At 43.7% G+C, this 26,216-nt stretch overlaps 1 protein-coding gene across 1 annotated transcript in view; it reads right to left on the bottom strand.

Annotated features, from left to right (window-relative positions):
• Window positions 1-797: 797 nt before the first annotated feature.
• Lhcgr (luteinizing hormone/choriogonadotropin receptor) overlaps window positions 798-26,216 on the bottom strand; it is a 59,938-nt gene continuing 34,519 nt past the window's right edge. The window contains exons 8-11 of the mRNA XM_032908606.1: window positions 23,741-23,815; window positions 21,057-21,242; window positions 17,768-17,848; window positions 798-5,454 (exon numbers count right to left, since the gene is read on the bottom strand). Coding sequence (XP_032764497.1) covers window positions 4,311-5,454; window positions 17,768-17,848; window positions 21,057-21,242; window positions 23,741-23,815 — 1,486 coding nt within the window. The 3' untranslated portion in view covers window positions 798-4,310. The remainder of the gene's footprint in view (window positions 5,455-17,767; window positions 17,849-21,056; window positions 21,243-23,740; window positions 23,816-26,216) is intronic.

The following is a 26,216-nucleotide window of genomic DNA, read 5'->3' as shown; positions in this document are numbered from 1 at the left end:
GTCTTGGCACTAAGTAAAATGAAGGTCATTTGGATGTGATATTGTGACAGAGAAACTGATAACCAAGGCGACTGCTTAGTGATAGACAGTACAGTATAGGTACGCTGGATAAAACCATGGTTGAGTCCTCGTGTGATTGATTGTGGTGATATGATTTTATTGTACCATGCAGGAAAGTAGTCAACCAAAACTGTGACAATTGCTTATTTCTGGAGTTTTTCATCTAATATTTTAAGGCTGGTTGACCGTAGGTAATTGACCACCCATTTTGAGGAAAATTTTCGTGCATGTGGTATATATGAGAGAGACAGAGAGAGTGGGGGGAGGAAAGAACAGATGAGCATATATACAAGTGCCTGAATGGAAGTCAGATGTCAGCATTGAGTGCTTCCTCGATCTCTCTCACCTTAGTTTTTGAAGCAAGGTCTCTCATTGAATCTGGAGTTTATCGATTCTGCTAGGCTGGTGGATCAATGAACTAGAGAAATTTTTCTCTGTCCACATCTCTTAATCAATGCTGGGATTACAGATGCACATTTCTACTCCCTGTTTTTATGTGGGTGCTGGAGTTCTGAACCCAGGTCCTCATGCTGGTATGGCAAGCACTTTATCAACTGAGTCATCTTCCCAGCCCAGAAAAGATTATTTCTTATATGAGCCTAGTAATTGAAAAACTTTGTGGGAAAGGTTCTTAATTTATATTTGGACTTAGTACATTAAGAAAAGTAAAAGCAAGCCCTTTATAACAAATGTGGTAAGCCAAGAACCAAAAACCAATGTATTTAAAGTTATTTTTTATAAGTTTAGATGATTTATTCCAGGTTGATTAATCTTTTTAAGGCATTTTGCAGTTGACTTACAATAATATCTAACATGGTGAGAAAATACAAGAAAGAGATTTGGATTTATTGAGCGTTTATGATTTAGCCATTAGAGATTATACAGAATAGTAACACACATTCTAGATATTTTGAACATGAAATACTTCTTAACAAAGGCAGTTTTATATTTCAGTTATAAAAATGAAGCAGGTTGAAAAACAGATGTGTTAAAAGAAAATAGTTTATCTTCCTAACATAGGTGAAATAAGAATGGGTTTGTATTGCTAACTAATATCCCTATTTCTTTTCTAGAAAAGGGAAAAAGTGGTATAGAAAAATGCTCAAGAAGTCTAAAGGAGATGCGGAAATCGCTCCGTGGTTAAGAGCACCAATTACTCTCCCGAAGGAGCACGGTTTGATTTCTAGCACTCTCACACAGTGCTCACAACTTTCCAATTCCAGGGCATCTGTGGGCACCAGGCATCATGCATGTAGTACACATGCAGCACAAAGATGTGCAGGCTAAAGAAGTCTGTAGAGAGTCTGTGGTAGGTTATACATTTATCATATTCTGTGGGGTGACAGGCAGTGAAAGGTACCCTGATTCCTGGTCGAGACAGGTTGAATCCCTGGGGGACCCCTGATGGCAGGCACATTCCCAGCCTCTCAGATCAGGGTGTCGCTAGCTGTAGCCCCCCACAAACCCATGTAGAGAGATTTGAGACAGACTAGTCACATAAAGCAGTGCTCCAAGCCCCTCCTCCACAGGTGAGGATGTGACCACAGGTCACATAGGCTGAAGACAGATCAGTCATAGAGACAGGCCCACGCCCTGAATATGTAGATGAGGTCTTCCTAAGCTCTCAGGCCAAACCAATAGGAAGTACCTGCTGTCAGACACTGACCCATCCAAAAACCTATTTAACTATTATGTTCAGAATTAAAGGTGCGCAGGGAATATTCCATCGTCTGAGAGCTTCTGTCATAAGAGCTGTAACACCACCGCTTCAGGAAGAGATCCACTCTCCCGAAATCGCTGCCAGAAGCTCCCCGACACCCCTGGCCGGCTAGTTAGTCCCCTGCTGGCTCAGCCCTGTCAAGCAACCCAAGTGGCAGCCGCACAAAGGAAAAGTACCGGTGGGGGGGGCAGCAGAAGCAGTCCCCTCCCCCTGCCTGAGTTCTTTCCCCCTCCCCCGAACCTGAGCTCCTAGCCCGACCAGAGATCGCTGTGAAGGGCACCGGGCACCAGAGCCCTACAATGTTCTTTGTTTCACACAGAAGAGATCTCTTAAGACGTGTAATCCATTAGAGAAGGGCGCCATCATGGCAGTGGAAAGGAATGGCTTTGGGAAGGGTCACTGAGTCCATTTGCTTCATGAAGAAACTAGCAGAAGAATGAATAGGTCTGAGGACAGATTCGACAGTTCTCTCAGTGCTAGCTTAGGAGTGGGCACTTATGCCACCTAGGACAGGAAACTCTAGTCTGTGGAGACTACCAGCCATCATGCGCAATGAGAAGCTCTCTAACTGTAACTGTACTAAATCCTGACACAGTGTGGCTCACATAGGTGCATGCTGTTCTCAAAACTCAAGTGGCACACTAAGATTTGCTCATTCCTTTTCATGTAAATTATACCTAAAATGCAAATAAATATTATATATTATACTTGGTGAATATGAGTACTAAAGTTCATATACATGGGCGCATACAGTCTATACTCTTGTGTAAGACTTATACCTGTAAATTACTTTAAAATATCAAAATATAAGACATATTGATCAACATAAATAACAGATAATTGCATAGTAATATATGAAAGTCAATATAATAAAATATTGCTTGCTGTAAGTGGTGATATATAGGTGTTCACTACATAGTTTCTTCAACATTTCTGTATATTTGAAAATGTTCATAATAAAATATTGGAAAAACTTAAGGAACTTTGAATGTATATAAGCTTTTAAATAACAAAACCTACCTCTCCAATAATTATTTGTTTGAGTATCAGTGTAATCTATTTTTGGTGTATTTCAATCCAAAGTAACTCAGAAAAGAATTTTTTTTTTCAGTCTGAGAATCATTAAAGAGGCTAGGCTTTGTGAGTAAGCTCTGAGAGTGAATCTTTTACTAGTTTTCAGTACTTTCAAAAACGGTGATGGGTTTTTTCTTATATAAGATTGATGACATCTGAACTGTAGGGTTTTCTGAGATTCAGTTGGTGAGATTATGTGATACACTCGCTGAGATGCTGCATATGTAATGAACTTTCCATCAAAAAGGCAAAGGAGCCAACGAGAGCTCTGCAATTAGACCCATCGGCTGCTTGTCCTTCAGGAGTCAACTGTAGGAACAAGTGCTTCTGGCAAACACTGGCTGTATTTCCCAATAAACTGCAAAGGACAGAATAATGTGAGCGAATAGTACCCCATGGGAAAGTTAGGGGAAGGACTGAAGGAACTCAAGGGATGGCAACCCCACAGGAAAACCAACAGTGTCAACTAACCCTGGCACCTGGGAGCTCTCAGAGATGAAGCCATCAACCAAAGAGCATACATGGGCTGGTCCGAGGCCCCCAGCACATGGAGCAGAGGACTGCCCTGTCTGGTCTCAGTGGGAGAAGATGTGCCTAATCTTACAGAGACTTGATGTCCCAGGGAAGGGGATATTCCTGGGGGAGGGGTACCCTCTCAGAGGCAAAGAGGAGGGGGCACAGGGTGAAGAACTCTGGGAAGGGATACTAGGAGGGGGGCAAAATACAGAAAGCATGTAATCTTCAAAAACAATATGCTAAGGTGGTAGAAATATTTTCCTGTGTAGATTTAGGGAGTTTAACTGGCTAGGCATGCTTGCTGTGTAGCCTTTCCAAGATCCTGAGATAGACGAGGAACAAAATGGGCTGAGATGGGCTCCTGGCCATGAGGTACTCATGATCTGTAAGCCAAACAAGTATGCAGCATGTGCCTTCAGATGGAAAGTTAAGCAGAGTGTAAATGGGAAATAGAAGTCTCTAGAATAGAGCTGTCTAATAGAATTCCTTGCACTGATGTAAACAGTTTGCATCTGTGCCTCCTAGTGTGAAGCACGTGGAATATGGCTAAGAAACTTCTATTTACCATGCAAGGCTAGCAGTCACACTGCACAGGGCATCTCTTGAATATATTTATCAAACCATCTGAGGACAAAGACCAGTTTAAATTTTCAATCTTCTATGAAGTAATATATTTGGAGATTACAATGTAAATCACAAGATTGAAATGAAAAATGTCAGAGACGTGAAAAATGACAACTTAGATTTCCTTAGTATTAGATTCAACAAAAAATTATTCTGCCTAAATTATTATAAAAATTTCTAAACCTTCCTGAAACTTATGCGACCAAGTGTTATAGGCCATCCTCTGAAGCAGGTACAATTCTCCTGAAGTGCCTAAGGATAAAAATTTTTCTAAAACACCTTTTTAAAAAACATATTTAGGCACAATTTTGTAATGCTAGTGAGTTAACGCTCTCGGTGGTGTGGGCTGTTGACAGTGCACTGTGGACAACTTCAGGGTAGCCTGGGATGGCTTACTTGCTCCTGGGAAGCCATTTTTGCAGTTGGAGGTATATGCAGAAAATTCCTTCCTTCTGTAAAGCTCCGCCCGGCGTTTACAGCAGCCGAATCGGCTCAGCAGCAGAAGGAAATCTCTCTGAAACGCCTTCGTGAAGATCGCATACAGAAATGGATTGGCACAAGAATTGACAGGATAAAAAAGGACCAGTAAGATTTTCGAGTTGGTGACAGTGATAAGGGGCACTTTGAAGGCAGCCGAGATGGCAAAGAAAGAGATGGGCGCCATGCACGTGAAGTCTGTGAAGATGAGGATGGCCATCTTCTTAGCAATTTTTGTGTCCTTGTTAGGAGCCGTCAGCTCTGGATTTTGAACTGCAAAGTAGATCCTAATGTAGCAAGCACAGATGACGACGAAGGCCACCACGTTGAGGATTAAGATGGATAATATGTAGACTTGGGACAGAGTGGATTCCACATCCATGGGGAGGCAGATGCTGACCTTCATGTAATTGCTGATACCCACAAGGGGCATCGTGGCGATCAGAGTAGAAAAGAGCCATCCTCCGAGCATAATTGGGATGGCGTGCCTCAGTCTTAGCTTTTGGTCTAGCTGTACAGCGTAGGTGATGGTGTGCCACCTTTCCAGGGTGATAACCGTCAGGGTATAGACAGAGAGTTCACTGGCAAACACAGTAAAGAAGCCAGCTGCACTGCAGCCGCTCCCTGTCTGCCAGTCTATGGCGTGGTTATAGTACTGGCCTTTTGTTTGGGAGTCCACGGAGGCAATGAGCAGCAGGTAGAGCCCCATGCAAAAGTCTGCAAAGGAGAGGTTACACATGAGGAAGCGGGGCACTGTCAGTTTATAACGACTGGTCAGGAGAACAAAGAGGACTGTCAGGTTGCCAAAGATGGCTAGTATATTAATCAGCCAAATCAGGACCCTAAGGAAGGCATAGCCCATAATATCTTCACAGGGGTTGAAAGCATCTGGTTCTGGAGCACATTGGAGTGTCTTGGGTGAACAGAAGCCGTAATCATAATCCCAGCCACTGAGTTCATTCTCCTCAAAGATGGCGGAATAACTGTAAGACAAACATTGGCTTGAGGGAAGCATAAGAGGTTCCCACGACTCTAAGTATTAAAAGAAATCCAAGAATCCTTAGAGGGCTTTTAAAGCCTAAGAAACAAAAGAAAACAAAGCCATCATGGCCTTAGCCTTACATCTACTTGTTAAATTATCTCATTTGATGTAATTTCTTCAAAAGAAAATGAAAAGCTATCTAGACACTATAAAATATATCTACTTAACACACGGACGCAAAGACTTAATGAAGCTGTTTACAAAGAATGATTTTCTTAGAAGAACAAGTTTAGAGACATAATATATACATGCTAAACTTACAAAATCCTTTCTTGGCATTTTCTTAGCTATTTATCTTATTTAGTTACCAACCAGATTGCTACCAAGCTGATTGCAGTAGCACACAGTGGGATTGGATGGTTTGCAGCATTGAGAATCGTCAACTGGTGGGGATTTGTTTGCCCTGAAGTCCCTGGGTAATTCAGTGTTCCAAATGGGAACTAGGAAACAAGAGCAGATGAGGGAGAGGAACAGGGACCGCAGACAAAAGGATGAACTCCATACTCCTCAGGGTGCGAGCCTGTTCCTGGTCTGCATACAATACGCTCTTAGGGGCACATCTATTGATTCTTTTTCCTTGACAGCCTTTATCCGATTTTAGTTCTCTTCCCTTCCAACCTCCTGGAAATGTTTTTCCAGAACAGAATTCTGAATTCTGCTTATCCGACTCAACCATTCTCCATGCCTATGTGATAAAATTCACATTTCTTTTGATGAGCCTCAAGGCTTTGCTTAGTCTGAGTTCTGCCTATTTCTGGAATGTTTGTTTTTCTCTCTCTCTCTCTCTCTCTCTCTCTCTCTCTCTCTCTCTCTCTCTCTCTCTCTCTCTCTGGTAAATTCTCCCTCACCCTGAAAGACATGTTCCTCAAGAAAGTTATTCTTGCTCCTTCTTACCATAAACTTTATTATCCCTTTTCTCTGTTAGAGTCACACTTAGTGATCAACACAATTTTACCAATAGATATGTTTGTTTTGTTGAATGTTATCTTAGTTTTGAGACAGGATCCCATACAGCCCAGGCTGACCTTAAACTTGCTACACAGCCAAGGCTGACCTTAAACTCTTGATCCTGTCTCCCAAGTGTTAGATTATAGATATGAATCCTCATGTTTGGCTGATTCTTAGTTTTGGGATGCGTGTGTGTGTGTGTGTGTGTGTGTGTGTGTGTGTGTGTGTGTGTTTGTGTATGTGCATGAGTGTTCATGTAGGACAGAGAAGAATGATGCATGCCATTCCTCAGGCAACTTTCAACCTTTGTTACTTGAGATGGGATCTTTCATTCACCTGGAGGTTACCAAGGAGGCTAGGCTGGCTGGCTTGTCTCTGACTGTCTATCACTGGGACTACAAGATTATTGACTACATCTGTCTGTTTTTTTTTTTTTTAAATGTGGGTCCTGGAAATCAAATTCAGGTATTCATGTTTGCAAGACAAGAACTCTACTAAGATCAAGATCTTATTTCTGAAGTCAGGCACCTAGCAAAGTTTTGGTTCTATTCAATAAGTCTTTGTGGAGTCAGTAAATCCAGACTATAGGGAAGCCCTGCATCTGGAAGGCATTTATAGTGTATGGCAATATTGAGCATATATTTGATGATGAACACGGGACCAGTAAGTTTTGACTTTGTCAAAACTGACAATAAAAAAACCCCCTGATAACTGTTAATATGAAATTTTGTAAGTTGGACAAATGGGATAATTTTCTGGAAAGGCCATTTCAAGTATATTTTTTCCATAGAATTTCTTTCATTAAAATATCTTTCCCTTCCAGGAATGATGAGGGTAGCTTCCTTAATACTGGTCAGCTTTCAGGAAGGTGTTTTGTAGGTTGATGGGAAAAAACAAGCCATTAATAGTCTTACTCATCTGTGAACCCTGTGAATTATAATAATGACCTGTTTGGAAAGATATACCCACAGATGCGATAGTGGTTCAACTGTTAGAGGGGTAACCAACTTCTGATTGAATTTAGACACACTCTATAAGGAAATGCATGCCAGGTACTATAAATCTGGCTAGAACATATGATTGTGGTGCCATATATATGTGGAACATTTATATTGTGGTGTGAACTACTACCATTATTTTTCTAAGTGGACATAGTGTCCAACTACCATTTAAATTCAATCTCTATGCCCATTTAGTGCAGCTCTCAGTCTTGATTAAAGAAGTTGCTTTGTGCAGTGAATGACAATTAATGCAGAAGTTTACAATTGGTCAAAAGTCAGAGAATAAGTGTTAGTTAGTGGTAGGCTTAGTCATAAAACGTTGATCTATCTACCCCTCTCCACAAGACTAGGTTCTCTGCTACACTCATAAACTTATAGCAGCTGCAGTCTCTGCTTAAGATGTGCACAAGATCAAGCCAGCCACATGCCAGTACGAAGTGGAAAAAGCTCACAAGCCCAGACTCCTGATGATCTATTGACAGTTAGAGGCTTCTCTGGAAGGGAGAGTCCCTTTTCTTGAGAGTGGCTCCTGGTAGGCCAGTCATACTCTCAGTGGTTAGCTCCACACTTTTGAGTGTGTGGGCAGGGCATATTGTACTCAGTGAGTTATTTAAAAATAGAAGACATGAAGTTAGGAGGGGTGGGAAGATGGGAGGTAAATATAGGAAGATTTTGCTGTGTGTGTGTGTGTGAATATGATATAAGAAATTCCCAAAGAGTTAATAAAAATGTATTTTAAAAAGTATCTTTCCCTACTCTCAAAGACTTTCATGTTCTATACTTGGAAGTTGTACCTATTCTCTGAATTGATGAGAGAAAATATCTGAGGCCTTCAGTACTAGAGGAAGAACAATGTGAAAATCCTGTAGCAGGATTCAGATCTGTGAAGAGCTGTGTCCCCACAGATGACGGCAGAGAAACCTCATCTGTTCTACTATTAAACAACTTTAAGCAACACACTTATTAGTCTTATTTACATGAATATACTGTCATATTGTTAGTTTTCCAGAAGATGGTAGTTATAAAAAATTAATAAGAAAATGAATCCTCCTTAATATTAGTGCTTATAGATCATCTGATTCTAACCTTGTATGGTTAGAAAGGGAACCAAGATTAAAGTAGGTAGAGATAGAGTCTGTTCCTGGCTTCCATCATTTGAAGATGTACAACTCTCAGCTCCTCCTGCACCATGCCTGCCTGGACACTGCCATGCTTCCGTCTTGATGATAATGGACTGAACCTCTGAACCTGTAATCCAGCCTGAATTAACCATTGTCCTTGTAAAACTTGCATTGGTCATGGTGTCTGTTCACAGCTATAAGACCCTAACTAGGATCACAGGAGAGGCCACAACATCTGCCCCAACATCTGGAGTAACTGGGTCTCACAGGATCCAGGGACACAGGAACTCCTGCCCAGCCAGTGGCATGGGTTCCTTCCTGTCTGAACTAGTGCCCCGAGCAGACCTTGGGTGCTGGCTCTGCACCTACTCCCACAACACCCAGAGGAAGCCTGACTCCCAGGTGCTCTAAAATGCCCAGGATCACAGGATCACAGGATCACAGAGGAAGCTCGACTCTCAGGACATCGGACATAACCAGGAGCACTGGCCCTCTGGCAGACTCGAGATCACAGTTGAGGCCATAACATCTTTCCCAACACCCAGCGTAACTGGGACCTCCACAGGAACCAGTGAAACCCAAACCCCCACCCAGCCAGAGGCACAGGTTCCTTCCAGCTTTCACTGTGCCCAGAGCAAACCCAGGGCTCTGGCTCCCTACCTACTACTGCAACACCCTGAAAAAGTTTGACTCCCAGAAACTCTGACAGAACAAGATCTCAGGAGCTTAGTCACACCAGGATTTCAGGATCCCAGAGGCAGCTAGACTCCCAGGAGCTCTGACACTCCCAGGATCTCAGGATCCCAGGATCCCAGAATGATAGGATCCCAGAGACAGCTGGACTCGGAGGAGTTCTGACACAACCGGATCCCAGGAGGAACAGGCGCAGTCAGAAACATCAGGGACAGGTAGCACTAGAGATAACCAATGGTGAAAGGCAAGCACGAGAAGATAAGAAACAGAAACAAAGGCTACTTGGCATCATCGGAACCCAGTTCTCCCACTATAGCAAGTCCTGGATACCCCATCACACCAGAAAGGCAAGATTTGTATTTAAAATCATATCTCATGATGATGATGATGACTTTAAGAAGGACATAAATAATTCTCTTCAAGAAATACAGGAGAACACAGGCAAACAGGTAGAAGCCCTAAAAGAGAAAAAACAAAAATCTTTTTAAAAAAAATTACAGGAAAACACAACCAAACAGATGAAGGAATTGAGCAAAAGCATCCAGGATCTAAAAATGGAAATAGAAACAGTAAAAAAAAATCACAAAGGGAGACAACCTTGGAGATAGAAAACTTAGGAAAGAGATTAGGAGCCATAGATGCAAGCATCACCAACAGAATACAAGAGATAGAGGAGAGAATCTCAGGGGCAAAAGATACCAGAGAAAATATTGACATAACAGTCAAAGAAAATGCAAAATGCGAAAATCTCCTAACGCAAAACATACAGGAAATCCAGGACACAATGAGAGGACCAAACCTAAGGATAATAGGTTTAGAAGAAAGAGAAGACTCCCAACTTAAAGGGCCAGTAAATATCTTCAACAGAATTATAGAAGAAAACTTCCCTAACCTAAAGAAAGAGATGCCCATAAATATACAAGAAGCCTACAGAACTTCAAATAGATTGGACCAGAAAAGAAACTCCTTCCGTCACATAATAAAACACCAAATGCACAAAACAAAGAATACTAAAAGCAGTAAGGGAAAAGGTCAAGTAACATATAAAGGCAGACCTATCAGAATTACACCAGACTTCTCACCAGAGACTATGAAAGTCATATCCTGGGCAGATGTCATACAGACCCTAAGAGAACACAAATGCCAGCCCAGGATACTATATCCAGCAAAACTCAATTAACATAGATGGAGAAACCAAGTATTCCATGACAAAAACAAATTTACACAATATCTTCACATAAATCCAGCCCTACAAAGGATAATAAAGGGAAAACTGTAACACAAGGAGGGTAACTACAACCTAGAAAAAGCAAGAAAGCAATCTTCTTTTAACAAACGCAAAGAAGAGAGCCACACAAACAATTCCACCTCTAACAACAAATAGAACAGGAAGCAACAATCACTTTTCTTTAATATCTCTTACCATCAATGGACTCAATTCCCCAATAAAATTACATAGGCTAACAGACTGGATATGTAAACAGGACCCAACATTTTGCTGCATACAGGAAATGCACCTCAGTGACAAAGACAGACACTTGTTTAAAGTAAAAGGCTTGGAAAAAATTTTCCAAGCAAATGGCCCCAAGAAACAAGCTGGAGTGGACATTGTTTTATCAAATAAAGTAGATTTTCAACCAAAAGTTATCAAAAAGATAAGGAAGGACACTTAATACTCATCAAAGAAAAATTTTACCAAGATGAACTCTCAATTCTGAATATCTATGCTCCAAATGCAAGGGCACCCACATTCATAAAAGTAGCTTTACTAAATAAAGCTCAAAGCACACATTGCACCTCACACAATAGTTAGAAACTTCAGCACCCCACTGTCATCAATGGGCAGATCATGGAAATAGAAACTAAATAGAGACACAGTGAACCTAACAGAAGTTATGAACCAAATGTTGTTAACAGATATCTATAGAACATTTCATCCTAAAATAATATACCTTCTTCTCAGCAACTCATGGCACCTTCTCCAAAATTGCCCATATAAAAGGTCACAAAAAATGCTTCAACAGATATAAGAAGATTGAAATAATCCCTTGCATTCTATCAGATCTGGTTAACATTGAAGACTGGTCTTCAATAACAACAACAGCCAAAAAAACAAAAAAACAAAAAAACAAAAAACAAAAAACAACAACAACAAAAAAACAACAACAACAACAAAAAAAAACACCCAGGAAGCCCACATACACATGGAAACTGAATAACTCTCTACTCAATGATAACTTTGTCAAGGAAGAAATGAAGAAATTAAATACTTTTCAAAATTTAATAAAAACTAAGGCGCAAAAATACCCAAACTTATGGGACACAATGAAAGCAGTGCTAAGAGGAAATTTCATAGCTCTGAGTTCCTCCAAAAAGAAACTGGAAAGAGCATACACTAGCACCTTGACAGCACACCTAAAAGCTCTAGAACAAAAAGAAGCAAATACACCCAAGAGGAGTAGACTGGCAGAAAATAATTTAACTCAGGGCCAAAATTAACCAAGTAAGAACAAAAAGACCTATACAAAGAACCAACAAAACCAGAAGCTGGTTCTTTGAGAAAATCAATAAGACAGATAAATCCTTTGTCAGATTAACCAGAGAGCACACAGAGAGTATCCAAATTAATAAAATTCGAAATGAAAAGAGAGACACAACAGAATTATGAGGAAATTCAAAAATTATCAGATACTACTACAAAATCTATACTCAACAAAACTGGAAAATCTGGATGAAATGGACAATTTTCCAGACAGATACCAGGTACCAAAGATAAATCAGGATCAGATAAGCCATCTAAACAGTCCCATAACTCCTAATGAAATAGAAGCAGTTATTAAAAGTCTCCCAACCAAAAAGAAACCCAGGGACAGATGGGTTTAGTGCAAAATCTATTGGACTTTCAAAGAAGACCTAATACTAATACTCTGTAAACTATTCCACAAAACAGAAACAGAAGGAACACTACCCAATTAATTCTTTGAAGGCACAATTATGCTTATACCTAAACTACACGAAGACCCAACAAAGAAAGAGAACTTCAGACCAATTTCCCTTATGAATATCCACAAAAAAATACTCAGTAAAAATTTTGCAAACTGAATCCAAGAGCACATTACAAGGATCATCTATCAGGATCAAGTAGGCTTCATCCCAGGGATGCACGGATGGTTTAATATACAGAAATCCATCAACGTAATCCAATATATAAACAAACTCAAAGAAAAATACCACATGATCATTGCATTCGATGCTGAGAAAGCATTTGTCAAAATTCAACACCCCTTCATGGTAAAAGTCCAGGAAAGATCAGGAATTCAAGGCCCATACCTAAACTTAGTAAAAGCGATATACAGCAAACCAGTAGCCAACATCAAACTAAATGGAGAGAAACATGAAGCAATCCCACTAAAATCAGGGACTAGACAAGGCTGCCCACTCTCTCCCTGCTTATTCAATATAGTTCGCGAAGTCCTAGCCAGAGCAATCAGACAACAAAAGGAGGTCAAAGGGATACAAATTGGACAGAAAGAAGTCAAAATATCACTATTTGCAGATGGTATGATAGTATACTTAAGAGACACCAAAAATTCCACCAGAGAACTCCTACAGCTGATAACCAACTTCAGCAAAGTGGCTGGATATAAAGTTAACTCAAACAAATCAGTAGCATTCCTCTACTAAAAAGGATAAATAGGCTGAGAAAAAAATTAGGGAAATGACATCCTTCACAGTTGTAACAAGTAATATAAAATACTTTGTTGTGACTCTAACCAAGTAAGGGAAAGATCTGTATGACAAGAACTTCAAGTCTCTGAAGAAAGAAATCGAAAGACCTCCCATGCTCATGGATTGGCAGGATTAATATAGTAAAAATGGCCATTTTTGCCAAAAGCAATTTACAGATTGAATGCAATCCCCAGCAAAATTCCAACTCAATTCTTCATAGAGTTGGAAAGAGCAATTTGCAAATTCATTTGGAATAACAAAAAACCCAGGATAGAAAAAAAGTATCCTCAACAATAAAAGTACTTCTTGGGGGAATCTCCATTCAGCAGTATTTCAAAGCAATAGTGATAAAAACTGTATGGTACTGGTACAGACAGACAGGTAGATCAGTGAAATAGAGTTGAAGACCCAGGAATGAACCCACACACGTATGGTCACTTGATCTTTGAGAAAGGAGTTAAAACCACCCGATGAAAAAAAGAAAGCATTTTCAACAAATGGTGCTGGTTCAACTGGAGGTCAGTATCTAGAAGAATGCAGATCGATCCATTTTATAGCCCTATACAAAGCTTAAGTCCAAGTGGATCAAGGACCTCCACATAAAAGCAGATAAACTGAAACTAATAAAAGAGAACATAGGGAAGAGCCTTGAACACATGGGCACAGGGGAATTTTTCCTGAACAGAACTCCAAAGGCTTATGCTCTAAGATCAAGAATTGACAAATGGGACCTCATAAAACTGCAAAGCTTCTGTAAGGCAAAGGACACTGTCAATAGGACAAATGGCAATCAACAGATTTGGAAAAGATCTTTATGAATCCTACATCTGATAGAGGGCTAATATCCAAAATATACAAAATACTCAAGAAGTTAGACTCCAGAGAGCCAAATAACCCTATTAAAAATGGGGTACAGAGCTAAACAAAGAATTCTCAGCTGAGGAATATCAAATGGCTAAGAAACACCTAAAGAAATGTTCAACATTTTTAGTCATCAGGGAAATGCAGATCAAAAAACAACCCTGAGATTCCACCTCACACCAGTGAGAATGGCTAAGATCAAAAACTCAGGTGACAGCAGATGCTGGCAAGGATGTGGAGAAAGAGGAATACTCCTCCATTGTTGGTGGGATTGCGAACTGGTACAACCATTCTGGAAATCAGTCTGGAGGTTCCTCAGAAAATTGGACATAGTACTACCTGAGGATCCAGCTATACCACTCCTGGGCATATACCCAAAAGATGCCCTAACATATAACAAAGACACAGGTTCCACTATGTTCATAGCAGCCTTATTTATAATAGCCAGAAGCCGGAAAGAACCCAGGTGTCCTTCAACAGAGGAATGGATACAGAAAGCATGGTACATTTATATAATGGTGTACTATTCAGCTATTAAAAATAATGATTTCATCAAATACTTAGGTAAATGGATGGAACTAGAAAATATCATCCTGAATGAGATAAGCCAATCACACAAGACAGACATGTTATGCACTCACTGATAATTGGATATCAGCCCAAAGCTCAGAATATCCCTGATACAATCCACAGACCACAGGAAACTCCAGAAGAAGGAAGACCAAAGTGTAGATGTTTCAGTCCTTCTTAGAAGGGGAACAAAATATTTACAGGAGGAAATATGGAGTTTGGAGCAGAGACTGAAGAAAAGGCCATCCAGAGACTACCACACTTGGGAATCCATCCTACATTCAGTCATCAAACCCAGTCACTATTGGGGATGCCAAGAGGTGCATGCTGACAGGAACCTGATGTAGCTATCTCTTGAGAAGCTCTGCCAGAGCCTGACAAACACAGAGGCAGATGCTTGCAGCCAACCATTGGACTAAGAATGGGGTCTCTAATGGAGGAGTTAGAGAAAGGACTGAGGGTAACAGGGGGTTTGTAACTCCATAGGAAGAACAACAATATCAACCAACCAGAACCCCTAGGGCTCCCAGGGACTAAACCACAGACCAAAGAGTTCACATGGAGCGACCTATGGCTCCAGCAGCATATGTAGCAGAGGATGGCCTTGTTGGGCATCATTGGGAGGAGAGGCCCATGGTACTTTGAAGGCTCAATGTACCAGTGTAGGGGAATGTCAGGGTTGGGAGGCTGGATGAAGTGGGTGGGTGGGTGGGTGGGAGAGCACCCTCATGGAGGCAGGGGGTGGAGGGATGGGATAGGGGGTTTCCTGAGGGGAAACTGGGAAGGGGGATAATATTTGAAATGTAGATAAAGAAAATAACCAATACTAAAAGAAGGTAGAGATGTGCCCAAGGACCCTTAGGGGACAGTGTTAGGGTTTCCCCTTCACATTCTCAGCCCAGATCATCATTCAGTCAGTGGGTTCCAAAGTGTGGATCAATGTCTATGTGAACCACCAGGGTGTTTGTTAAAAATGCAGATCAAAACGTAGAGACACAGAGACCATAAATCTGCTCTTCAAGTAGGTTCTGCAGATGCTTCATACAGAATAGTAACGCAAAACTGGATACAGATATCCCAACCATCGTGGCCTTGATTTCTTCCATTCTCTTTGCCCTATCAAATCATCTCACCTGTTTGAGGAACCAATTTAAGATTCCTTAATGAATTAAGTAAGAGGCCACGTGACCATCCCTCCTTGGTCTCTTTGGCGTGCTAGGCTTATGTCTGGCAGATCTTCCCCTGGGCTGGCTCCCAAGGGGGTAGCATTGTCCACCGACAAAGGCAGATTCTGGTGGTTCAGGGAGTGTGAATGGACTCAGAGACTTAGGGACATTGGTTTAGGAGGCAGAAGCCATCACACCAGTGCTCCAGTGACAGCTGAGAAAGAAAGACCTGTGTTGGGGGTGGGGTGTCTTAGGAGTACAGCGGGGTGGGTCAGCGACAGTGGTGAGAACATTGTGTTTTCTTGTGAAGAACAGGTGAGGCTTGGGGTGCCTGGAAAATGGCTGTCTGGTGGAACTTTGCATTTATCGAAAAAGTTCTTTGAGGGGCTGGTGGCATAGCTCAGGTTGCAGAGTGCTCACACAGTGTGCATGGGGCCCTGGACTCAGGATGCAGCTCCAGATGAACTGGCTATGAGAGCGCATGTCCACATTCCCAGAATACAGGGGCCAGAAGCAGGCGGATCAGAGATTCAAGGTGATTTTTGACTGCATAGTGAGTTTGAGCTCACTATGGGAATACCTATATTTCAAAAACAGATACTCCACCAGAAGCAATGTAACTTAGATTATTCACCAATTTCAGGTAGTTTGACGCATGTGAGGTAGACTTTGCAACCTCTTAGCATAGTGAGCTCAAAGGCTTTGTTCATTTGGAAAGACTGGGCCTGGGCTGATGATGGTTACTGAGGGCGGGTTAAAGTCTCTTCCCATAACCACCCCTTGGTGCCACAGCTGACTGTACTTAGAAATGGCTTTCTGGGTATAAGCAGAAAGCAACATGGCTGCTGAGGAATCGCGTGAAAGGAGACTGAGAGACACAAAGAGGGATGCACAGGGAAAGACTATTACAGGGTAGACAGTGGTGACTCAAAGGAAAGAAAGGGAGGGGAGAGGCTGACACCCATCCTAGGTGCTGCTCCATGATGCCCTTCAAGCTGGTTCGGAAAGTCGAGTCTCACTTCTGTTGCTCCCCACTGAGAGGAAAGATGTCTCCGAAAGCACAAGTGCTGTCCAGAGCTTCTCTCCCCAGAAGGCACATGTCCAGCTCTGTGCTGCAAGAACATTACTGCCCAGGTCACATCCACCTTTGAAACACCTCCAGGTCCAAAGTCTTCCCGTCACACCCCACACATCTCCATAGCACTCCGAGATGGGGAGGAGAAGAGAGAATAGAGACCTGCAGAGTATCTGAGAGGGACATCTGGATTTGCAGTCCTTCAGGGCACATGGGAAGAATAATAATAAGCGTGTCTTAGGGACACAGGGTCGTCTTTTGAGGCCTGCTCTTTTACAATGGAAGGTAAGTGAAATGCCAGGGCAGTCAGCATTTAAAGCAAGAAAAATGTTAGGTGTCAGTAAGTAGAACGGACATGTAGCTGCCGTCCAGTGTATGGTAATGATGACATTAAGATTACTGCGAAAGCTGGAGAGGTGGCGTTATCGGTGAAGCGCTTGCTGTGCACACGGAGGACCCGGCACTGGGAAAGTGGAGCTGAGGATCCCTCAGCTTAGAGGCCAGTGGTGAGCTCCGGGTCTCAGGGAGAGATTTTATCTCCAGAACACCAAGTAGATGGCTCCTGAAAAAGGACATCCAAGGTGACCTCTGGCCTCCCATACAAGCACATGCATGTGCACGCACACACACTAGAACACACTCGTGAAAGAGTAACACCACACTCTGGAGTATGGTCTCTGACAGGAAGTAGGTGCCTTTGGAAGCCATGTCTGCAATTAGTTTGTGGAGCACGACTAGTGACAGTTACTTTGGACGAAGCCATCATTTAGAGTAGCCCTCAGTGACACCCAAATGCCTGAAAAACCAAACTGTCACTTTATGCACATTAATGTTTATGGCAACAACTCCCTTACATTCTTAGACTTTTTTCATTTCGTTTTGCTTTTCTTTTAAACAGCTAAGATAACACGTACGCCCAGCTGGCACTTGCAAAGGGGAAAACATTCCCGTTTGAAACTATAGGAAAACACCTCGCAAACATCCTCTCACCGAGACTTTTATCAAAAGAAAATCGTCGCAGCAAATAACAATACGGAGCCCACAGACTGCAGGCTGAAGCTTTCCTGAGTCTGCGTGTGTGAATACTTACAGCGTCTCGTTATCTGCTTTTCTAACTGTGCTTTCGCATTGTTTGGAGAAGTTTTCAAAAATGGAAAATGAAAAATTCTGTCTGAAAGAGAAGAGGTAGAAAAAGAGAAAAACAAGCCATTGAGCTTCTGATCCTTTAACCCGATCTGCATTACTCATACACATTCCTTAGCCAGTCTACTCCCGGTGAGTTCTGCGCCATTGTCCTGACTGAAATGCTTCCTGAGGAGAGCATACATACCCTCCCGCATTGTTCTTAGAGTCTCCAGCTTAGAGAAAATGCTTCTGAATGCTAAGTGTTTTGTGTGGGTTCGGGAGAGTGGGGGGAAACCATGTAAATTTGTTGTATTGAATCATGAGTTTTTCAATGCTTATTAAAAGCTCCTTTTGTGGTGCACTCAAGTTTGCTCCTCACCAACTTTTCTCCTCCAGCAGCCTTGACTAACTACTTGGCATTTATGGCCTTGAATTGTAACTGGAAGTCTTTCTGTCAGAATTCTGTGGGGCTGGGTGTGCTGCTGTTGTGTATTAAGGCCTTCAGCCTTTGTGTGAAACCTAACATTGATGTTCCCTTCTCTTCTGTCTTTCCCTCTGGGAAGTTTGGCTTGGAAAAAGGGGGATGTAACAAGGAGATAGAAGGCTGGTGCACGGCAACCACACCTACAGGAGCCTCAGAAATAAGGAATGACGGTGAGGATGGGGAGATGAGGCAGCCCCAAGTGGACATTGCTCTGCTGGTTATCACCCAGCATCAGGGAAACAGGGCCCTGTAGGAAAGGTTGTGTGCAAATGCAGACAGGTGGGGATTTGACCACACAGTCTTTCAAAGACTAATCCTCTTGCTATTCTGGGTACTACTGTTTGCAAACTTGGATTGAGTCTCTGTCCCTACCCCAGCCCCTACCTGCCTCAAGTGTAGTGAGGGGAGAGTAGTTCTGGCTCAGTATTTGACAGAAATACTGTATGCAGACGGGTCCACACTTAACAGGAACTTTGCCTCCAAACAATAACATGAACGATACCTGTTCTATCTCCACAGTTACCAAGAGTGCCTTAGAGAGCTGTGCCGAGACAGCTAGGTGTGTTATCTATAGGGCACCTCAGTCAACACCCAAATCCCAGACTCGACTTCAACTCTTCATCCTCACTGACCTCTAAGACTGAGTAGACATTTCCAGGCTCACTCAGGACAATGCGTGTGATGGTGTTCACACCTAGCTCAGATAGTCGTAGTCTGTAACCCCCCCCTGCCCCCCTTACACCTACAGGTAGTCTCTTCTACCTTCTAGAACAAAAGACTGAAGTCAACACATGTCTGTGACTTCAGCAGGAGTGTAAGTGGGTGACCAGAACCAACCTTACCCTAAACCACCGTCTGTCTGTCTGTCTGTCTGTCTGTCTGTCTGTCTCTTACCAGCTTTGCCACCTTCAGCCCACCTTTTCTTCTGCTGCCCGACTGAGATTTCATAAAGGCAAATTTGCATAATCTCAAATTAAAGTCTTTGAAGCTCTACTCCTTTAACTCCCCTGGGCTGGTACTCAGCCCACCTTGGCCTCCCAATGCCTTGGGCGGCTTCTTTGAGTCATCTTCCTTTGTTACCCACAGACTTCCTGTGCTTGCTTTCAGATACATCCAGTGTCTCTTACCTTGTGCCATTCCATCTTGGCATACTTTCCCCCAAGCCTTCTGTGCAAAGCTCAGCTAAAGTCATCTATCTCTCCTAGGAAGTCTCCCAGGAGCCCTAGACAGCCCTCTAGAGCCTCGAGCATTTTGTCCCGCTCTCTGTTCTGTCACAGCATGCACTGACACAGCCCTTGGTGCTCCTTTATGTTGCCTGTCCACTCTGTGAGGGCGGAGACGACCGCCCATCTTTTCTGTTTTCAAACCTGGCTAGCGCTCAAGTCAAGCCATCTGAAGCTCAGTTAATGATGGAGAACTTGAGCTGGATTCGGTGGCCAAGGCCTTTAATCCCAGTGCCCTGCAGGTGGGGTCAAGCGTATCTCTATGTGTTCAAGGCCTGTCTGGTCTGCAGAGCGAGTTCCAGGACAGCTAGGGCTATGCAGTGAGATCCTACATCACCCCCTCAAAGGTGTGTGTGTGTGTGTGTGTGTGTGTGTGTGTGTGTGTGTGTGTGTGTGTAGAGCTTTAAACACAGCAAGTGCTTCTGTCTTCTCAGCTGTTCCAAATATTCAGGTAGCACCGAGTCTACTTACTCAAGGCAGGTGCACACATATGTGCGCTCGCGCGCACACACACACACACACACGCACACACACACACACACACACACAGGCACACGTGCACGCACACACACTACAGCCTGGTTGATCAGCTATAAATAGGTTAATTCCAAACAAAGGCAGCAGCAGCCTGGCGTCTTCTGCAGTTGCCTTATCTAATGAATTGATTGAGCACCTCTCTGCAGGCTGCAGTAATGACTCTTCAGAGCATTGCATTTTCCCACTGGGAGCAGTGTATTGGGCAATGAGAACAACAGAGCGCATCAAGGCCTGCAGCGAAAAACAAACAAGCTTGAGACAGAGGAGCGGGAGAGCAGGAAGTGTCACGTGACTGCACCACACCTTTGCAAAACTAGCTGCAGGTTTTTCTCTCCTTTATGCGATGCTAGGTCCGGATGCTGAGTGGTGCCTCTCAGCTAGAAAACTCCGGAGGAGAAACAGTGCCATAAGGAATGAAATCCTGCCCCTTAACTGCTGCCACCCTCACCTCCACCCACCCCACCCGCAGCCTGGAGAGCAGGGGACGGGTCAGACGCCCTCTGCTGCAGGCAGAACGCTAGGCGCTCCCTTCCTTTCCACACCGCTCCCTAACCCATCTGTAGTAGATGGGTTTCTGTTCGGAAATGGAAGTTGCTTTCTGTGGAAGACAAATAGCTTAAAAACAAAACAAACAAACAAACAAAAACAAAACAAAACCTCAAACCCCAAACAAACAAACAACCCCAAACCAAACCACGTAGTACTCTGACAATTTAAAATTCAAGGTTAATTGGGTAAAGTATTTTCTGCTGAGAGAGTGGGCTGGGTCTTGGACACCACGTTTTGCAAAGGTGCTGCAGGGGTGCTTCAAGCATTTGGCAGGTTTGTGAGGCGCAGGGCCCGGCACTCGGAGACGTCAGGATGAGGAACGGCTCAGCTTGGTTTTGTCTCTCTGAAAGCAACTGGCAACTCCGAGTCGGCTGGAGCGGGTAAAGGCCAGGGCACCTTGGACCACGGGACTGAATCTGAGCTTTTCTGCCACAACACAGTCCCCTCTCCTGCTCACTTACTCTTTCTTCGGCAAATTCCTGAAGGCGCAGCAGTGACTGGGGTAGGTCAGCGTGGCGACCAGAAGGCTCGTGAATTTTTCTTTGGAGGGCAGTGTTTTCAGTGAGTAGGAAGACAGGGCGATGAGCGTCTGAATGGACTCCAGCCCGTGGCTCGGCAGGGCCTGCAATTTGGTGGAAGAAATATCCCTGAACCGCAAAGGGGAGAGACGCCCTTTATTGATTGATTTTACACGTTTTACTCCAAAGTCCTCCCCTAGGGTCCAAGAAATCTCTCCTCCATTTTGCTTTTCTTATAATTCTTCGTTTATTTCATCACGAGCTGATTCCAAAGAACTGTGGTGGGGTTTCCATCTTATAGACACTCACTGTTCTTTTCAGTTTGCCTGTGGCTCCGGGGACCTTCCATATGACCACTAGAATTTTTCTCTACAGTCTCCCGATTCCTCTGTATCCCTGACTCCCTCCCTATACCTCTCCCTCCTTATGTCTACCCTCTACCCCTGCCTCCCTCCTGCCCTCTCCCTATTTTACAAAAACCAACTGCTTGCTTTCTAACACATATAGGGTATAGGTGACACCAGCTTTTGTGTTCTGGCCCAAGGGGGAAATATTCAGGGTTTTGATGTGTCTGTATCTGATTGATCGAGCTCTGCAGGGGAGGTTTTCATCAAGCATAGAAGGACCACCCTATCAAGAGCTTCATGTGGCATTCACTATCATCCACCCAGGAAGCAGAGCACATGTGCTCTAATAACTAGTTAGGTGTGTCCATCCAAAGCCAGCAAACACCACGCTGAGCTAGCATAGCTGTGCAGAAGCTCAGGGCTTTTAAACTAAGCTCCTTGGTTTGACTCCAGGCAGACTCTAAGGAAACCCCAAATGTACAACATTTCAGGAAGAGGGGGTTTGGTAGGAAATCTAGTTTTCAAATCTGGCTTGTATTCTAAGTGGCTAATGCCAACCCTTTCTCAGTGGCCCACCCTCCTTGACAGTCTGTCCCCATGAGAGGCTCCTGGCACAAGGAAGGAGTAACAGCAGTGGTGGGAAGACAGGAGTGGGACCGGGAATGTGCCAGGGTCCTGGTTCCTGAAGAACAGTGCAGACAGGAGACATGTCTCAAGGGCTCTAGGCCCCTCCAGCCCCTGGCGCTTGCTGATTTAGGAAACCAGTGCTCTGTTCTGCTTTGGAGTCTTTGTATGGATTGGTAGATCAGGCTGCCTGCTGACGTTTCCCAGACATGGAGGAGGTTGTTGGTGTACAGGGGTGTCGGATCCCCTGAAGTTGGAGTTACAAATGGTTGTGAGCCACCTGATGAAAATTGAACTCAGGTCCTGAGAACATGTTCTTAAGGGTAAGCCATCTTTCCAGCCCAAGATTTTTTGTTTTTTTAAAATTATGTATATAGGTGTGTCTCTGTGTATGTGTGTCTGTGCACTTGAATGCACAAACCTTTAGAGGCCAGAGGAGGGTGTCAGATCCCCTGGAACTGGAACTGAAACTGAACTCAGGTCCTCACCCCACCTCCTCAGAACCAGGATTTGCTCCTAACCACTGAGCCATCCATCTCTCCAGCCGTAGTTTTATTATGGAGGGTGTTTTTTGTTTTTTGTTTTTTTAAATAGGGTCTCGCGGAGCTCAGCGACCACTTCCTGATTCTCCTGCTTCTGTTGACTACTGGCTTAGGTCCCCACACATGCTGCATTTTGTATGTGTGTGAAAGTTGTGTCTGTTCATGTGTAAAGATCTGAGGACTGAGAGTATGTGATGTGTGTGTGTGTGTGTGTGTGTGTGTGTGTGTGTAGTTAGACATAACAGCTCTGAAGACTCATGCAAAACCTGAGTGAGTCTTAAGGTCAGCCAGACAAACAATTACACAGTTAAACAGTTTTCTGAGTGGCCTCACATGACTGGGAAGCCATCAGCCCTGGAATAGACCAACTACTGGGATTCTGCTAACTGGCCACATACTGCACTGCCTTTTAAATGTTTGTGCGTTTTCTCAAAGTCCCGAGACTGGCTGGAGAAGCTTTTCTTTGTACAAGCCCAACCCATGGAGGATTCGAGGTTCACTACTCACACGATGGTAGGGAGAACCCACCTGCAACATCTCAGCCATAGCCATCCAAATGCTAGGGGTTTTTCAGGTCAGAATGGATTCTCTGAGTGAGTTCCAAGTCCGGAGCTACCCTCCACATAGCACCCTACGTTTGGCGTTACTGATTGACTTATGGCCCCTCAAATTCACATGTTCAAATCTTTTTTGCTAGGAGCTCAAAGTATCTTATTTGGACACAGGCTCTTTACCGAGACCAAGTGAGGCCATCGTGCTAAGTCATAATCTACGATGCCTGTCTCCTAATAAAACCAGAGAGAGTGAATTACTAGGGAAGATAGACACACAAACGCACTCAACAGCAATAATAACAACACCTGGAGACTGAGGTTGTGCTGCACAAACAGGGATGCTCAGCAGGTGAGAGAAAGGTTGAGTACAACCTTCCCTCAGAGGCACCAGAGTGCAGCCCCTGGAAACGTGGGGCTCTGTCGGAGGCCCCACATGGGGTTCATGTTGGTAGCACAGCCCTGACACATTCGATCCTTTTCAGTTACAGATGTTGTAAGCCAGGCTGGCAGTGATATGACTGGACAGCTGTGGGGAAAGGAGGCTGTACCATGGTACTCACAGGATGCTGGGCCCTGTGGCCCCCTGGAAGGCTCCACTGTGCATCTTCTCCAGGTAGATGTTTTCTTTTAGCTCCCTGTGAGGAAAGACAGTTTCCTTAGTCACGTTTGCATTTCACGCCAACCTTCACAGTTGTGTGAGCATATGCCCAGACTAGGCTGCCTGCACGGCGTGGTGGGGCAGAGGGGGAGGGAAAGGGGTAGACAAACAGGAAGAAAGACAGGAGTCTTTGGTGAAACTGTGGAATTATCAGTGCATATATGATGGTTTGTATATGCTTGGGCCAGGGAGTGGCACTATTAGGAGGTGTGGCCTTGTTGGAGTGGGTGTGTCACTGTGGGTGTGGGCTTTAAGACCCTCATCTTAGGTCCCTGGAAGCCAGACTTCTGTTTGCTTTCAGAACAAGACATAAAACTCTCAGCTCCATGCCTGCATGGATGCTGCCATGTTCCTGCCTTGATGACACTGGACTGAACCTCTGAACGTGTAAGCCAGCTCCAATTAAATGTTGTCTTTATAAAAGTTGCCTTGGTCATGGTGTCTGTTCACAGCAGTAAAACCCTAAGACAGTGTGTATTTGGCGACACCTATCTTTTCCTGTCGTTTGATAAAACCCTTTGTGCCACAATTTGACAGATTCGGCCTCTCAGTTGGATTTTTAAGAACTTGCTACCAAGGAGCTTGGGGAGGACTCAAATGACTCCTTAGCATGTCCAAGGCTAAAGTGTAGCGAGCTCCTTATCATTCTGAGTTTTGTGACCTTGGAGGCCTCAGAATTTGTCAAAAGCCACAAACCAAACAAAGAGTTAGGCTTCCAAGTGGTTCTTCTCATAGTGTAATCGGAGTCCTTTGATGTGCATTCTCAGTGGGTACTCACTGGGAGCCCCTGTCTAGGTGGCTGAAGTCTGTTGGGAAGACCGCAGGGTCCTTATCCTGCTCCTCCAACCCCGTCCTGTCTCTTAACAGAGGAACACTCTGAATTTCCTCCCATGCTATCTAGGCCTTCTTTCTTTGGCCCCCACATTCCCAATGTTCTGAAAAGCTCTATTTGTCCGCCATCCCTTCTGTGGCCATCCCTCTGGCTGGCTTCTGCCGGGCACACATTTTCCTTCTGCCTTGTCTGTCCACATTAGTCTGGCTCAAAGTCTGCATCTCCACTCCCCACTGTTATTTAATACTTTCCCCTGCCTCTGAAATCCTGGAGGACGGCTCTCTGGCAAGCAGAACACACGGCCTTGTGTTTGAGTTGCCCCTCAGGTACAGTTCACACTCCATTTGGAATTGGCTTTTCCGGTGCCGTGAATCCCTCTGGGTAAACCCTACAGCTTACAGCTTACTCCTTTCGTCTCTGGCGGAATACAGCGTGCCCCTTCCATAGAGCTGTGGTTTGTTGAATTAATAATAGAAAGGGGCATCTGAGAGTGATGCTTCTCCCCTCATCTTGGGGTTCTTATTAATGAACTGTTTATGCAGCTGTCAAGCCAACAAAACAATTTCCAAATCCCCTCCATAAGGACAATGCTTTTACCTCTTCAATACGTGGTAGGCTCTACACCCTGAGCTGAGCGCATACAAATCTTCATCCACTCATTCACAAGAATCATGGGATAAACTTAATCAATGAGCACTTACTCATGCATCATGTTAAGCACTAAGGGTATGAAGCCGACCTATTCTCTTGCTGGATCGATCCTCAAAATAAATAATCCTCTACTGGCAGCCTTGCTTATGAATGAGGATGCTGTGACTTGGGCAGGTTAACTTGTTCAAGGTGATACAAGTTGATAGACAGTGAACCTTAGGCCTTGGCTCTCATCTGCTAAACTACACAGCATGGTATCATCACAGTGGGCTCCTTGGTTTAAGATCTATAGTTAAAAATCATTAGTATATTATTTAGACCTGAGATACATAGCCTCAGACCTTGACATATGAGGGTCTTCTGGGAGCTTCTTAAAAGTTTAAATTCTTAGCCCCTTTGAGCTCCACCAAGACAAAGAACGTCAGCTCAGGAAGCTGCGTTAACGAGCAGCGGTGACTCTTACTGGCTTTTCCATAAAGCGTGGTCATTGGTGTGGATCTTGCTTCAGACATTTTATTAAATTTTTTTTTGTTACATTATTTGTGTGTGAGAGAAAATGTGTCCATATCATTGTGTGTGTGTGTGTGTGTGTGTGTGTGTGTGTGTGTGTGTGTATTTGTGTAGCTCACAGGACAACTCTTTGGAGGTCAGTTCTTTCTCCAAGATTGCTTGCTTGGGGACAAGCTTCTTTAAACGCTGCCACCTCACTGGCTACTAACTTGTTTATTTTAAAGGCCTTTCTGTTTGTATTTATTAACTTTATCTTCAGTTTAACTTTTCAGGTGCTTTTAGGTATTGCTGGTCATGATGAGCATTTAGAACCTCATCCTATGTTGTCATGGGCCACATGCATCCCTGCATCCATATAAATACGTGAACTTACCACTGTTCCTGA

The sequence above is a fragment of the Rattus rattus genome, chromosome 7, assembly GCF_011064425.1.
Source record: "Rattus rattus isolate New Zealand chromosome 7, Rrattus_CSIRO_v1, whole genome shotgun sequence".
Taxonomy (NCBI): Eukaryota; Metazoa; Chordata; class Mammalia; order Rodentia; family Muridae; genus Rattus; species Rattus rattus.
This window is presented reverse-complemented; position numbering and strand designations above follow the sequence as displayed.